General features: G+C 35.0%; 1 protein-coding gene across 2 annotated transcripts in view; it reads right to left on the bottom strand.

Annotated features, from left to right (window-relative positions):
* Positions 1–14,642, bottom strand: part of Unc13c (unc-13 homolog C) — a 544,151-nt gene that overhangs the window by 63,324 nt on the left and 466,185 nt on the right. For both annotated transcript variants that reach the window (XM_026391056.2, XM_077799599.1), the window contains 3 exons: positions 12,665–12,788; positions 9,937–9,993; positions 5,589–5,669 (listed from right to left, as the gene is read on the bottom strand). In XM_026391056.2, the coding sequence (XP_026246841.1) occupies positions 5,589–5,669; positions 9,937–9,993; positions 12,665–12,788 (262 nt within the window). The remainder of the gene's footprint in view (positions 1–5,588; positions 5,670–9,936; positions 9,994–12,664; positions 12,789–14,642) is intronic.

The raw sequence follows: 14,642 nt of genomic DNA, 5'->3' as shown, positions 1-14,642 counted from the left end.
AAGAGAAATGTCCTATGCAGCAAGTGAATTCCCATGTGTCCTTGAAAACCATTCTAGCTTTCCCTGATCTCTTGAGTTCTACTGGTTGCTCACTTCCTGTAAATCCTTATCACTTTTTGTCTGTGCCCTTCAATCAACATTTGTAGCAACCTGTTGGCATCTCTCACACATTTGTCTTATAAATTAATACATTATTATTTAATATTCAATATGCCTCTATCATGTTTTAATCTTAAATGGAAACTTCTTGAGAGAAGGAACAGTGCTGCTTCCCAAAAGAGTGTCTCAGAATGCTGAAGAATCTTGGAGGGTTTGTGCCCTTGTATTATAGAGTGAGAAGGTGCTGTGCACAGTAAATAGAAAGGCAAGAAAGCAAGGTCATCGGAACTGAAACCAGTGCTTGTGGAAAGAGTAGATTCTAATGGTTAGCTTCCTGGAGAAAGAAAGTTTAATAAGAAAGAGAAAAAAACACTGGTTGCCAGTGGAATATTTGGGATCTTGCCTTTAAAGGTGGAAAAGGGTTCATCAAAATGAGCCTATTCTAAGATGAGATGAAGAGTTTTCTACATGATAGGGAATATTTTTATTATTTTATATGTGCTAACTCATTCATTTTTCTCATGATAATCCCAAGTAGTAGTAATATTCCCACAGGAGAGTCACCTGCATGCTTCTCTCTCTCAGTAACCTGCTATCTTGATACTTCTTGGTTCTATCAATGACATTTCCCACATAGTTTTAAACACTTTATTTACACGTGTCTATATCCACTTCTGCCATTTTTAAAGGTTTCCACCTGGACACACTGATAGCCTGGCTTCACTAATGTCAGGGTGTGGTAAGGAGCACTGTTATATCTGAATGGGGTTTGGAAAGAGCTGAGGATGAAATATCATTTTTTTTTCTGAAAAAGTAAATGAAGAAATTTTTTTTCCTGTTTCTTGGATTCTCCATAAGACTGCATAAAATAAAGCACTTCAGACCTGGCTGTGATTTGTGAGAAGAAAATAATACTGCCAGGTAAAAATATCAGGATAAATATTGTCTGAATGCTTAGCAAACCATTCTTTTTATAATTCCAATAAAATTCTCTAAATTCCTCACACCCTTCCTATTTGTCATATATTGTTGATCTTTCACAATCTTTTTTTTTTAACTGGCTTATGGGAACATGCTAATATTTTTCCACAAGATTGTAAGAAGAATTTCTTTTTTGGTAACATATACTATATTGGTAGCAAATTCCTAGCATCACATTTTTACTTCCAACACTCATATCATACTTCTGGCAAATCTGTGCAGATAATTCATTTTGCGAACTTAGATACAAGTAGAACCCAATTTTAACCATGAAGGCTTTTTTAAAAAGTCATTTGATAGATATTCAGAAATCATCATATACAACTGGAGATTAGAATATGTTGCTTCTCCACAGCATATCCCAATGTTTCCCTTTTGCTGACAAACTAAAATTGGGATTCTTTACCTTGGTATTTAACCTCCAGCATTTTGGCTCCAATCCAATATTTCTCTTTCAAATCCTGTGATACTCAGACAGTCATGACTTATTCCTCTACTAGAATATTTGAAGTGTTCAGAGTGACTAGCAACTTTCATATTGCTCATGTTTTTCTCTCTAGGCCTACCATCCTTTTCTTCCATAGTCTTATCTTTCTTTGTCTTCTAAATCCCAAATGTCCCTCCCTGGGGAGGTTTTACCCTAAACCCAGAGATAATTCATCATCTTCTCTGCATTCACTAGTACTTTGTCCAAAATTCATTTTATTGACTGTGGATGTTTTTCTTCTTAAGTCAAAGGCAAGACCTCACACTTTCACCTATTTCTTCATTATTCACTATATTATACATACAGTAAGCTCTCAAATAATGATTTTTGAAATGCAATACTGCAAGCTAGGTTCTTTCCATAAGCAGATGAATTTTAAATAATGCCAAACTATGCTTGTAATGATAAAAAAAGATGATACTGAGAAGCAGGCACAAAAATTGGATAAAGGAGAGTAGTATAAGACAGGACTTCTTTCAGGATAAGAAACTCAGAGGCATAAGATGTAGTTCAAAACCATATTCAGCTATTTGGAGTCTTACATTAAAAATGGTGTTATTTAGCATTGAGTGAGAAAGTAATAAACAGCTTTGAAAACTATATCTGAATTTAAATTAGTATTAATTCTGTCTTTTATACCAAGAAGTGCAGATTTCTAGAGGGCCCTGGCCCACATACATGTCTCTTATTTTTCAGGGAAAACTCTGTGTTGCCAAATACATGATATCAATGCATCTACAACATACATTATACTATGTTATGTTCAGATCCATATAACAAATGATCTGGTGAATTTGGAGGGTGGGAAAAATCAAACTAGCCAGCATTTTTCTTTATATTTCAAACTTTATCATGAAATAATTTTAGGGTTCTTCAGGATTTAAGAATTTTTTTCAGCCTTTGGATTCATGCTCAAGTCAGAATGGCTTAGAAAAATCTCTCCTGTTCCTTTTTGAAAGATAATCACATTTCAGGAACTCCCGTGGCAGTCCTGAGTTTTCATGAGATAGAGGATTAGAACTCAAAAGCCAAATCAGTACCCAGGCTAGGGATTGCCTATGGCCTCTCTTCTTGCACATATTAAATAGATTATTGGTTAACTGTCTCCTAGTAATCACCTTACTACTTTTACTTTCAAATATACCATGAATTTGGTTGTTTTGTCAGGTGGATATGTCAAAGTCCCTCTATCCTATCTATAGTAGGTCATCGCCATTTCTGCTATTTCTACCATATTTATATTCTTGACTTAATAACTGAAAACACTTATGACTGGTCTGAAAAAAAAATTAGTTGTAGCCCAATGAAAGTTTTAGTATTTAAGAGAATTAATATTTTCATCAATATTTATATAGAGGTTGAATGATTTTAAATTATTTTTTAATAACTGGGAAATAATTAAATGATTGAAATTGGCATTATAATATAGGAAGAAGCAAAATCTCTGCAGAAGTATTATCCATTTTAGTCTGCTACATATTACATTTCATAAACATTTAGTGAGATGTGTAACAGAATTAAGAACACTGACTTTATAGTTTGGAGCACTTTCTCAGCTTTGAAAATTACTAGCAGCACTGTGGCCTTAGATAAAACCTTAAATTCCTCTGCCTTCAATTTTCTCATCTGTAAAATGTAAGTGATAATTCTTAACCTATTTACCTTGCAAAATGTTTATAAGGATCAGATGATATGCTACAAACTCTATAGAATGCTCCTTCTTTATTTCTCTCTTTATCATTTCCAGTTTATTTGATTTAATTAAGCTAAATAAGAACTAAGAATTATCACCTTGGCAGCCACTGGGAATTAGACTGGGTGGCATCGGCAGCTTTGGTCTAAGAACTTTCTTGTGAGGTCTCTTCTTGCATCATACTGCTTTCTTTGTTGGGCTCCAGGCAGACACTGTGTCTTTAGTTCTTGGAGTTACAACTTTCTTAAATAGTGTCCCTCCTTTTCCTGAATTCCATTCTAGTAACATGGTAGTGATTGGTAGGATAGTCAGTCAGGCAAATCTCAAGAGGCAGGCAAGGTAAAGGGAGTCTCAGCTCTTGCAATCAGATGCCAGGGGCTCTGAAATGCCAAAATCAGTAAAAATCATGGCAAATGGGCAGACCATAGGGTCAACAGTCCTAACATGGAGGTCCCTAGAGTGGAATCACAGATTTAGGGATGAAGAGAAGTACGAACCTGATCTCAGGCTCAAGAGGACCAGAGTCAGACTCCAGTCCTGAAAGAACAAGACAATAATATGCACCCATTTACTGGATCTTGAACACCAGATAGTAGTTGTGTTTCCAAAGAATAAGGCCGACCGAATTAGAGGATTTTCACAGATGGCCTAATACAAAAATGGGATATTTGAACTATCAAGATGTGGATCAAAGGGATTTGCTTGGGGATTAAGACTGTCTCAGAGTTTGGGGAAAACTCAGCCTGCAGGTGGCAATTATGTGGTCCCACCAAGAAGAATTAGAGAAATGTTTGAGTTAAGAGAAATGAGCCAGGTCAGTCAACATATTTAATGCTGCTCCTATTTCTACAGAACACATTTCTTGACCTCTTCTAAAGTTATGAATTAGTCTAATAAAATCATAATGGGCTGAATTCAAATTCTAAAAATTTTATTTTATTTTATTTTTCAGAGTACACTCTAGAATTTTTTCTACTAGCAATATCCTATATGTGGTTATCAGTATTGTTATGACTCCAACAGTTAGTCAATTCGTATTCAAATATCTGAAAATAATTTTCAAAGAGAATTGAGTTTTAATTTTTTTTCTGAATTTTTATATTGTCTATTTTAATCTTAAAATTATTTTGCAAAGTTACTGCATTTCTATGCAAAATTATTGTTGTCTCTTTGAAATTCAACTTTTGTAATCTTACACCTAAACTGAATTCCTCAGTTGCCAGCAGGTTCTACAAAACTCTTATTTCATAACTTTCATTTTGTGGTTTTCGGTACTGAAACAACAAGAGAACCTCATATTAAATGATGAAGCAGTAAAACAAAATTTATGTAGTGACAGTTTTGTGAAGATATCAGTTTTTATTTGGGTAGAACTCTATTTTAATAAATACTATTGCAATGTCTGTTTCTACCCAGTGGGATTATGCCATGCTCTGTAAATGAGCCCTAGCTAACAGTTCTTTGTTATACTGTTCACACATCCTTGATGATAGATGTTTCTTCAGGTGAAGAATGGAAATGCTGAAAAAGTTTGGATTTAGAAGAAAAATTCCCTCATTACAACTCTAATAAACTTTCACATCTAGGCACAATGGTATAAGCCTGTAATCCAAGCAATTCAGGAGGCTGAGCCAGGAGGATCACAAGTTCAAAGCCAGTCTCAGCTATTTAGTGAGATCCTGTCTCAAAAAAAAAAATTTAAAAAGACCTGGGGATGTGGCTCAGTGGTTAAGTAACCCTGGGATTAATCCCTGGTATAAAAATAAAACAAAAAAACAACAACCCAAAAACAAAAACTTTCACACATAAAAAGTGTGTGTGCGTATGCACACATGCGTGCGTATGTGCTGCAACATTTAGCTCACACTAGAATAACTTTTGGTCAAGCTTTGTCTGTGAAAAATTAATGCATGCAACATAAGGCCTTTGCATTTTCAGCAGAAAATAAAATTAAATTATTGTATCACTTAGAGCAGAATGTTGATACTTTAAAACCCATTTCAACAAGCATAGATAAAAATAAATTCTGTTAATGCAAAACCCTCTTGAACCATCTCTTTAATTGGGTTGGGGAATATACATGTCTTTCTTTTAAAATATTTATAGAATATAAGTTTCATCCATGTCTTTCAGGAAGAGATGAAGGACGCAAGTATACAGTATCATATAAATGTAATAAGGAGACACCCAGGGCTTCATCTGGCATGCTTGGGAATGCATCTGTTGAACTATCTTGGCTGGCATAGCTCAACAGACATGCATGGGGATACCTAACTCTAGGGTGTTTGGTGGGCTTTCTGGGCACACTGCCAGGGGCATAAACCTTACCTTGATGGTAGCCAGGACCACATCCATTACAGCACATTGTCTTGGTGATAGACCCTTGGCGTCCTCTCTAATCATGTGCTCCTAGAAAACAGGTTAATGACTGCTTACACAATCATCAGTTCATTTACTTCACTACTTTCAAAAAATGCATAATCCCATAACAATTTGAAATATCTTTTTCATATGGGTGTATTCAAAATGATTGTTTTGTCATATAGTTAATAAATATCCATTCTACCAAAGGAAATGCTACCTGACTCCTTAAAAAGTGGTACTTGTACAGAGATGTGACTTTATTTTCACTGCAAGTTTATGTAGAAAAAAAAGAGAAAGAACGAAAGAAGCCTGAGAATTTTGAGAATTGTGTGTCAAAGCCTTTTCACCTTAATTCCTTGCTTTGCTTTCTGTCATACTGAGAAGTCTCAAAGACAGAAGGGACTTGAGGAGTAATTTTAACTTCTCTTAATTAATACTCATGTAGTCTACTTTAAATACAGGGGCCCTACTTTATTCTCTTTCACAGATCCCCTTAATTCTTACTCATTACTGAGAAAAGCCCCAAAGAACTAATTAAATTTGGCTGTGGAGGTGTTCAATCTTTTGTAATCACTTAAATATTTTGGAACTGATTTCGTTACTTAACAATGAATTTTTCTCATTGTCTCAACCCATCATTCAAAGCTTATTTAGGAAAACAATGGTGAAAATTTAGAGAAAATAATAAAGAAAATAGATATTTGTCTAGGAGAAAAATTTTAAAATTCCTGACACCTCCCTGCCCCTCCCCACCCAATGGATATAATCTTCCAGTACTGCTACTAATCTATTGAGTGCTTATGACAAGCCACACTCTTGTAGGTGATTGAGATATTATTCAATAAAAAGAAGACGTTTGTCTTCCTGAAGTTCAGGTTCCTTCCAGCTTATGTTTGTACCTCTGTGTGAATTAAAGTCCCATGTGTGGATACAACTCTGCGAATGCATGGTTTGATTAATGGATCAGTGCCTTTGCTGGAATAAAAAGAATCCCTTTTCCTATGAGTCAGCTCCAACTCAGCAGACAGGGCTTGGCAAGCGGAACATGGGCTTGGTTCCAGCCTTCACTTGCTCTGTTAGCTGGACACTTCTGTGCAATGTTCAAAGTGTGCAATCATACCTAGGGGCTTGTCCTGTTCTGTCCCTTTTCTTATTCTATTATTTAGTAGATGCTGTGAGTTCCTGGAGATAATCTCTATCCGTTTCACTTTCAGCTTTTCAGGGTCTACCTTGGCAACGATCACTTGCTGGGCACCGAACATATTCTTGATAATTGAATCGTAATTTCTTCAGTTTATCTCGTAGGGTTCAAAGTACTTGTTTCAAACAGAGTTATGCATGAAACATCTTTTTCTGATATAAAAAATTGAACTTAAATAACTGAGTTCATTTAACATTTTTAAAAGAGGAATAGTAAATATCCATTGAGATTCAAAGGCTAAGAGAAATTTTTGCTAAATTATAGGGGAAAATGCTTTATGACCTGTTAATAATAATATTTTATATTAAATAAAATTTTCTGATCTTGACTATTTTTATAATGCAATTATATTATTTTTAAATATTTACTAATAAATACTATATTTTGGTATTATAAAATGTAATTTTTGCAGCAATAACTTTCCGAGACTTATTATTTCATTCAAATAAAGGAGTCTTTGGGAGATGACAGCAAAGAATTATTGAGCAAGTGAAATATTTGTAGTAAATTCATAGTCTCAGGCATATTTACCAAGTAGTCTTTTTTTTTTTTTTGATTATATCAACAGCCCATTTATGCATATTTACTTTTATTTTTATGTCAAATAAATGGAATCCCATTAACCAGTAATGTCAGGCCTGCATAATATGCATACATACAGAGTATGAAGTAATAGAGCTTATGTCAATTATTAAAAAAATACTTGTTTAATGATTAATCCTAAATCCATAGTCAAGTATAGAAAAGTTCCCCACATTATTCATATTTCTGATCTTGTGTTCTTTTAAGTAAGGTCAGTTTATTAGCATTTATATTTATGAGTTCTCAAAGTATCCATCAGCACAATTATCTCAAATAGTGCCTTTTCAGCAGATCAAGTCTACTTTCAAATATATTGAAAGAGGAAAGTGGTTTAAAATTCTTTAAAAATAAAGTGGTAAAATAAAATAAAGTACTAAAACAAAAGTAATTGGCTTTATAAAATGTGAAGTTCTTTGTACCAGCTGGAGTTTCTGTAATTCACACAGAATTATAGAACATTTATAGATCTGTAATGCAAGTAACAATAATTATATGGACAAACTGAAAAATGATGATCAAGGGCCCAAAATAGAACTAAGCTAGCTTCTTATCACCTATGGTTAACAAGATTCTTGTTTTAGTCCTTCAGATTATTTCAACATAGATAAAATAACTTTTAAAGATCATTTCATCCACAGATTGCCTCGAGGAATTAAAAGGATATTACCAAAGTACAAAAAATTGGAGACCACAAAGTGTATGAGAGTGTCATGTTTTCTATGGATTCTAATTTTGGCTACCCAGAAGGCATATATCTCCAGGCATCCAGACTCTATGCTACACAGAGTTTCTAAGATTTGGACAGAGTTTACTTCATCCCTCAGTGCAGGGCCGGCTGTGAATTGAGACAACTGGCCCATGTCCTTTCCCAGGCTATTGTGATTATCTTAGGAATGGTGAAAACACTCCCTCAGAGCCAATGATTTACCAGGAGATTTTCCTCAGATTCCTGATACTAATATGAGTGATTTTTTTCCCCACAAGATTTGAAGTTCATAGGATGTAAGAGCAGAAACAACCATCTTACAACCAGGAAGGAAGGTTTGTAGTGGTAATACATCAAACAAGGAGAAGGGCAGAGTTGAGAGAAAATAACCCCATCTTGGAACATTGATAGAATCCCTAATCAAGCAGTCTTGGAAATCAATGTTAGCACTGAACTATAAAATTTCATGCAACAATAAATTCCCTCTTTGTTTATGTCAGCTTGGCTTCTATCACTTGAAATTGCAAACATTTTAGCTGATATACATTCAACTCAGGAAACTGAAGCCTGGGGAGAAGGAATGTTTCATAATATCACACAGATGCTAGACACGCAGTCAGGGTCATCTCTTTTATAATGAGACCTATGCTGCTTCACCTTCATGGTTCTATATGAGAAACTTTGACACTGTATAAATCCATTTTTCAAGCAGGGTCCAGAATCCCAGAGAGGTAATAAAAAGAATAAAGAGAAATACAAGAGGAAAAAAAAGTTTAGTAGTAATATCTACCTTCTATCTTCCTTCTTAACTATCAGTAGCCCTGGATGAGAAAAATTTTAGGTGTTGGTTATGTCTTCTCTAATGATTATTGATTTTAAGTTTTTTGTACTTTTCCTGAGGAAGGGAGATGATATTAATGATACAATTGGATACTGAAATTAGAAGTATAGATTTTACCTTGGTATATAATTATGTAAATGTATTACTCTCCCACTGTGTTGCAGATATAAAACAATACCAGTAATACATAACTATGTATTATATAAAATATAAAACAATACCAGTAATAAATAAGCTACCAACTGGGGACAAATGAAGTGGCATACTCCTTGCAGTTGCCAAGCAAAGATGATATATGCATTATCTTATTTATTTCTACAATCCTATGGACCAAATGTTAAGCTTCTCTGTGTTTTAAAATGACATATAAAAATTGGAAAGGTTAAATGCTTTGGCCCATGTCACAAATTTGGATAAATTTGAACCAAGGGAGTCTGTTTGTGCTACCCATTCTCTAGTGAGTAAAGAAAAAACAATATGCATTTTAACCAGCTAAGTTCCTATCCTAGGGAGATAGGGACTGAGTTTCCCCTGTATAAATTTCAAGTTTGGGGAATTCCAAGTGATAACGAAGGAAAGGTTATTTCATCAACAAATCCTCACTTAATTTAATAGGATTGAACATGTCCACAAGTTCATTTTTTGCTTTGATGAGTTTTGCTTTCTTATATTGTATTTTTTGGCTATAAGACTTCTCTAAGCTTCAGAGGATTTCTATGTAGTGTTCCATTTTGCTTTTATGCATACAAAGCAGTTTAATATATGAAAGAAAATATGTTCTCTAATAATTTGGTGCAAAAGCAATAATGCTAATGGCTATAATGCAAAGTTAGAAATTCTCGATGCAGATTGTGAGATCACAGACACACATATTTCTAATCCCACCATGCTAGATATCCTTATAAGCAGGAGGATGGTTTTTTGCAGAGCTATAGTTAGTTCATTACTTTTCATAGGAAACCAGTTTCTTTATTCTTATTACCTTCAGTTTGGATAACTGTCCAAGATCTTTAGCTGCGATGAAAATCATCTGAGGTCCCTAGAAACATACAAGAGAAAATGAAAGATGACTCAGTCTTCAGATTGTCAATGTTAGTCACAGCAGAAAAGTAGTAATTAGACTATTTTCTTTATTTCCCTTAGAATGTTTGTGGCTTCTATATCCAATGCCCTTAATTAGTCTATTTAGATGGGACAAAGATACCTAGTAACTTGCCAGCACAGCAGACCTCAGAGGTGCCCCACTTATGAGAGTCTTAGGTTTGGGTTACTGAATGGATTGCAGTAACAATCCTGAAACTAACACAGCCAGTTTAAGGTAGCACATGGACTGGACGTTTTTAGCTGTCACTCTCTTACTCCAATCCCCACAAATCAATCTATACAGGGCTGAAGAAGGTGGAGCTGAAATGCTGTCCAACCTATCAGAGACCTGCCTCTTGATCTCTTCCTCAGCTGGAGGCTTTCTCTAGAACCCTCAAAACTTGGGGAAGAGAATTTGTAAAACACTGGAATAAACAATCCAAAGCAGTGGAATGAAGCGGTGGAGGTATGTCCAGTGGCACATGTAACTACAAAAGTACCAAATTTTGTGAAGTTCTTCAGTGGTTTGGAATATTCTCACAGTAAAGAAAATCAGCTATTCTGGACCATTATTCTCTATGTTTTGCTTTCTCCCTCTCCCCTCTCCCCTCTCCCCTCTCCCCTCTCCCCTCTCCCCTCTCCCCTCTCCCCTCTCCCCTCTCCCCTCTCCCCTCTCCCCTCTCCCCCTCCTCCTCCTCCTCCTCCTCCTCCTCCTCCTCCTCCTCCTCCTCCTCTTCTTCTTCTTCTTCTTCTTCTTCTTCTTCTTCTTCTTCTCTCTCTCTCTCTCTCTCTCTCTCTCTCATATCATTGGGGAATTAAAGACTACAAGGTTCTTGAAAAGAGCAATCATGACCCAGTTTGCTCATATTTTATAATAAGTATGTAGCACAGTGCATAGTACATTCTAGAAGCTCACAGGATATTTATTAAATGTATCACTGAATAAATGAATAATATAGGTTCCCACTTGTAGATATCAATGCTAGGGAAAATTCACATGGTGATGAGCTTTTTAGGAAAGACCTAATATAGAGATTGAAATGTTATATAGAACATTTCTGCTGTAACATGACATACACATTCTTGAAAACTCTCATAAGCTTCAAAATTGGGCACTAAAAATAGTAAGGTTTATGTGCAAAATGGTAGTGGACAAAGCAATAAAGCTCATAAAATTTTGTTACCAAAAAACTATCAAAATAATAATTGATTCTTTAATAGATTGCTTGGACAGCTGGAAATGAGCTCAGTGAGGCTGATGGCCGCCTCAGGGACATTAAAAATGTAAAACAAAGAACAAGACAGTAGTATACAACTGTGGGCTGAGGTAATGCCCATGCAAGTAGGTATCAGAACGCAGGAGACCTTCTCGAGACTCTATGTGCAGAGAAGCTCCTCCCCCACCCACCCCCGCCCTTTTTTTCTTCTTCTTCTTTGAATAGGTCTGTGCAGTAGCTGAGATGGGAGCTCTTTCTTTTCTGTTAAAGTTATACTTCTTCTATTATATTTATGAGCCTCTGACCAAGGGAAATTTACATATAAAACAATCTAACTTTCAGATTATACTGATATCATTCCCCTATTGATTAGTTATATGAAAGTTAACTGGTGTTATGGTATTATAGAAATATATTTCATATTGCATCAAAATAAGATGTCTGTGTGTGTATGTATTTATATACATGATTTGGACACCCATAAATACAGGCTATAAATGTTTAAATGACACATTCATAGCATTAAGCAAAACTAAAAGTAATTTATATTTTATCACTCACTGGTAGTAAATCAATAAAAATATATTTATATTTGAATCATGATATACTTTATAAGAAAATATTTTCTGCACATATAATTCCACTTGAGATATGTGGACTGAGTGTACATGACTAATGGTGTCAATACGTATTTTAGTTTGGTTTATAATTACTCATTATGTGTATCCATTTATCTTCCTCAGTCACAGAAAAAAATCAATTACTCCATAACAAGTACTTGTTAGGTTATCTTTTTTCCCTTACTTTTATTAAGATATGTGACCTGAAATATCTGGCATACTGTGTAGCCACTTGACCATTGTCTAACTTTACTGCCAATTGATTCCTCAGGTTCTCTTTTATTTTACTGTGTTTAATACAATCACATTCTTCAAAACCAGTTAGAGCAGTCTATTCTATTAACCTCCAAGTCAGGAGGTAATAGATGAAAGCAGAAAGAGAAGGTGAAAAGATCCCATGTTGTAGTGTTGGAACGATCTTCTAAAGCTATAAAATTAAAGAAAGAAACACAGTGGCTACATTATTTCTCTGTGTGGTCACAGTAAAAATAAGCAAAAATCATATATGTAAACCAGACAACTGTACAAATGGAACTTGGATACACATTTTTAAAGAGAAGTTTTGAGTGACAAGCAAGTGTGGTGCTTGATTCCTATTACCACTATTTAAAACTTATTTGGCTAAAAAAAAATGCAATTTGATAAAAATTGTGATAAATTGCATACCAAACCCTCTTTCTCAAAAATGGATTTAAATAGTACATCATCTGGATCAAAAGCACTCATTTTTTTTTTTTTTTAAAAAGAAGACAATTAGATGTGTTTTTAAAACTACATTTTAAATACTTACTGTTTGGTCTGTCAGAGGAGGGAGAACAATTTGTTTTTCTATTTTGTTAAGAACTAGTTTCCATAGTTCTTTCAAAACTCGCTTCAGGACTGTTTTCTCACAGATTTTTGCGGAAAGACTTAATCTGAATAAAATAAAACACACACTCATAAATGTACCAACTTACTCTATGAATCAGAAATTCCCATTAAGTACAAAGATTCAAATACCTGAACAGGCCTTGATAATTTTCAAATGGTGAACTCCATTTACTTCAAAAGATTCATAATACCAAAGTATTTTAATCATACTGCACATTAGGTAATTCATTATATTTGGTAGAAAATGAAATCTGATAATTTGTTTCCTTAAATTGTTTCCTAAATTAACAGGCTTCAGACAGAAAAATACTGTTCCATGTACATCAATACACATTTAAAGACAAAAGATCCCTTTTATTTGTATATAAAATCAGTTCAGCCAAGAGCAATTTCTGAGATCAGTCACCAGGGTTTGGTGTGGGGCTGAGAAGAAGATAATAGAACCAATATTTTCCACCCACCACATGGCAGATCCCTGAGGGATATCCTTGGAACTTTATCTCTGCTACTTTGAATACCATTGTTCAAGAGGATCATTTCTAGTTTGCTGATGAAAATTTATAGTATAGACAAGGTAGAAACCAGCAGATATGTCATGGCAGAATGACAAATGTGATCTCCAGAGAGACTTAGGATGATGTGAGATAAAACAAATATGCCAATTTTGCTGCAGACCTGTCATTTCTACTTTCTAAAGGTCTGAATTTAAGAACTAATCTGTGTATGTATTCAGCAGGGTAAACAGCCCTGCTCAGGCTGGAACCAGAACAGAACTAAAATCAGTGGCATGTATGTGGCTCTTCATGGGGTTTCTGCTAATTGGAAATGGAGTTTACAGCTCATTTTATGTACTGGTGAGATCTTAATGGAGAAGGTGAAACCGTAAAGAAATAAGATGTTTTATTTACAGAGGCTGCACAAAGGCAGAGAAAGCCTATGCATTTATAATATAACGTGATTTCTAAGGGGATTTCCTCTAAACCACCCTAAAGACTCTCAGTCCCCTATTGTTTGTTTAGAAAATAATTGAAAATATAGGGGAAACCTAGTAACTGCTTCCTTAATGTAGTCAGAGTTAACTGATTTGATCACGCAAACCAGAAAGCTTGTATTTTATGACCTGAGCTACCTAGATTGGCTGAACACAGAGCCAATGAACCATATGTTTTTCAAATGCCGTATGTTTAACTGGTGTTATGGTACAGATGTGAGGTGTCCCCCAAAAGCTCATGTGTGAGACGTGCAAGAGTGTTTAGAGGTGAAATGATGGGGTTATGAGAATCTTAACCTCATCAGTGTGTTAATCTGATAGAGATTAACTGGGTGTAACTGTAGGTGGGTGGATTATACCTGGAGGAGGTGGGTCATTGGGGGCCTGACTTTGGGTCATATATTTTCTCCTTGTTGAGCAGAGCTCTTACTCTGTGTCCTGGTTGCCATGTTTTGAGCTACTTTCCTCCACTACTCTTTTACCATGATGTTCTGCCTCATCTCATACCCCAAGGAATGAAGCATAAACTTTTGTTCTCTCAAATTGCTCTTGTCAGGTCTTTTTTTTTTTTTTTTTTAATAACAGCAATGAAAAAGCTGACTGAACCAACTGGCAATAGAGTTGTTTCTTGTTATATAGTTGGTGATATTTGTGTAAAAACTTACCCAGATGTTTTCCCTCCACCTGGAATGCCTATCCCTCATTTCCATACATCCAGATCCTGTTCACCTTCAAATTAACCAACCCAAAGGACATTTCTACTTATTCTAAAGAGACTATCATTTTATCCCTTATTATGTTTATTTGTGTAACTTTTTTATTCCTCTTCCTAAACTATTAGCTCTTTGGAAACAAAATCAGTAGCTGACTTTTAAATATCTTCTCTAACCAGTGGCTTTAAACTTAC

Source organism: Urocitellus parryii, chromosome 6, assembly GCF_045843805.1.
Source record: "Urocitellus parryii isolate mUroPar1 chromosome 6, mUroPar1.hap1, whole genome shotgun sequence".
Lineage (NCBI taxonomy): Eukaryota > Metazoa > Chordata > Mammalia > Rodentia > Sciuridae > Urocitellus > Urocitellus parryii.
The sequence above is the reverse complement of the archived record's forward strand: the minus strand, read 5'-3'. Positions and strand labels throughout refer to the sequence as shown.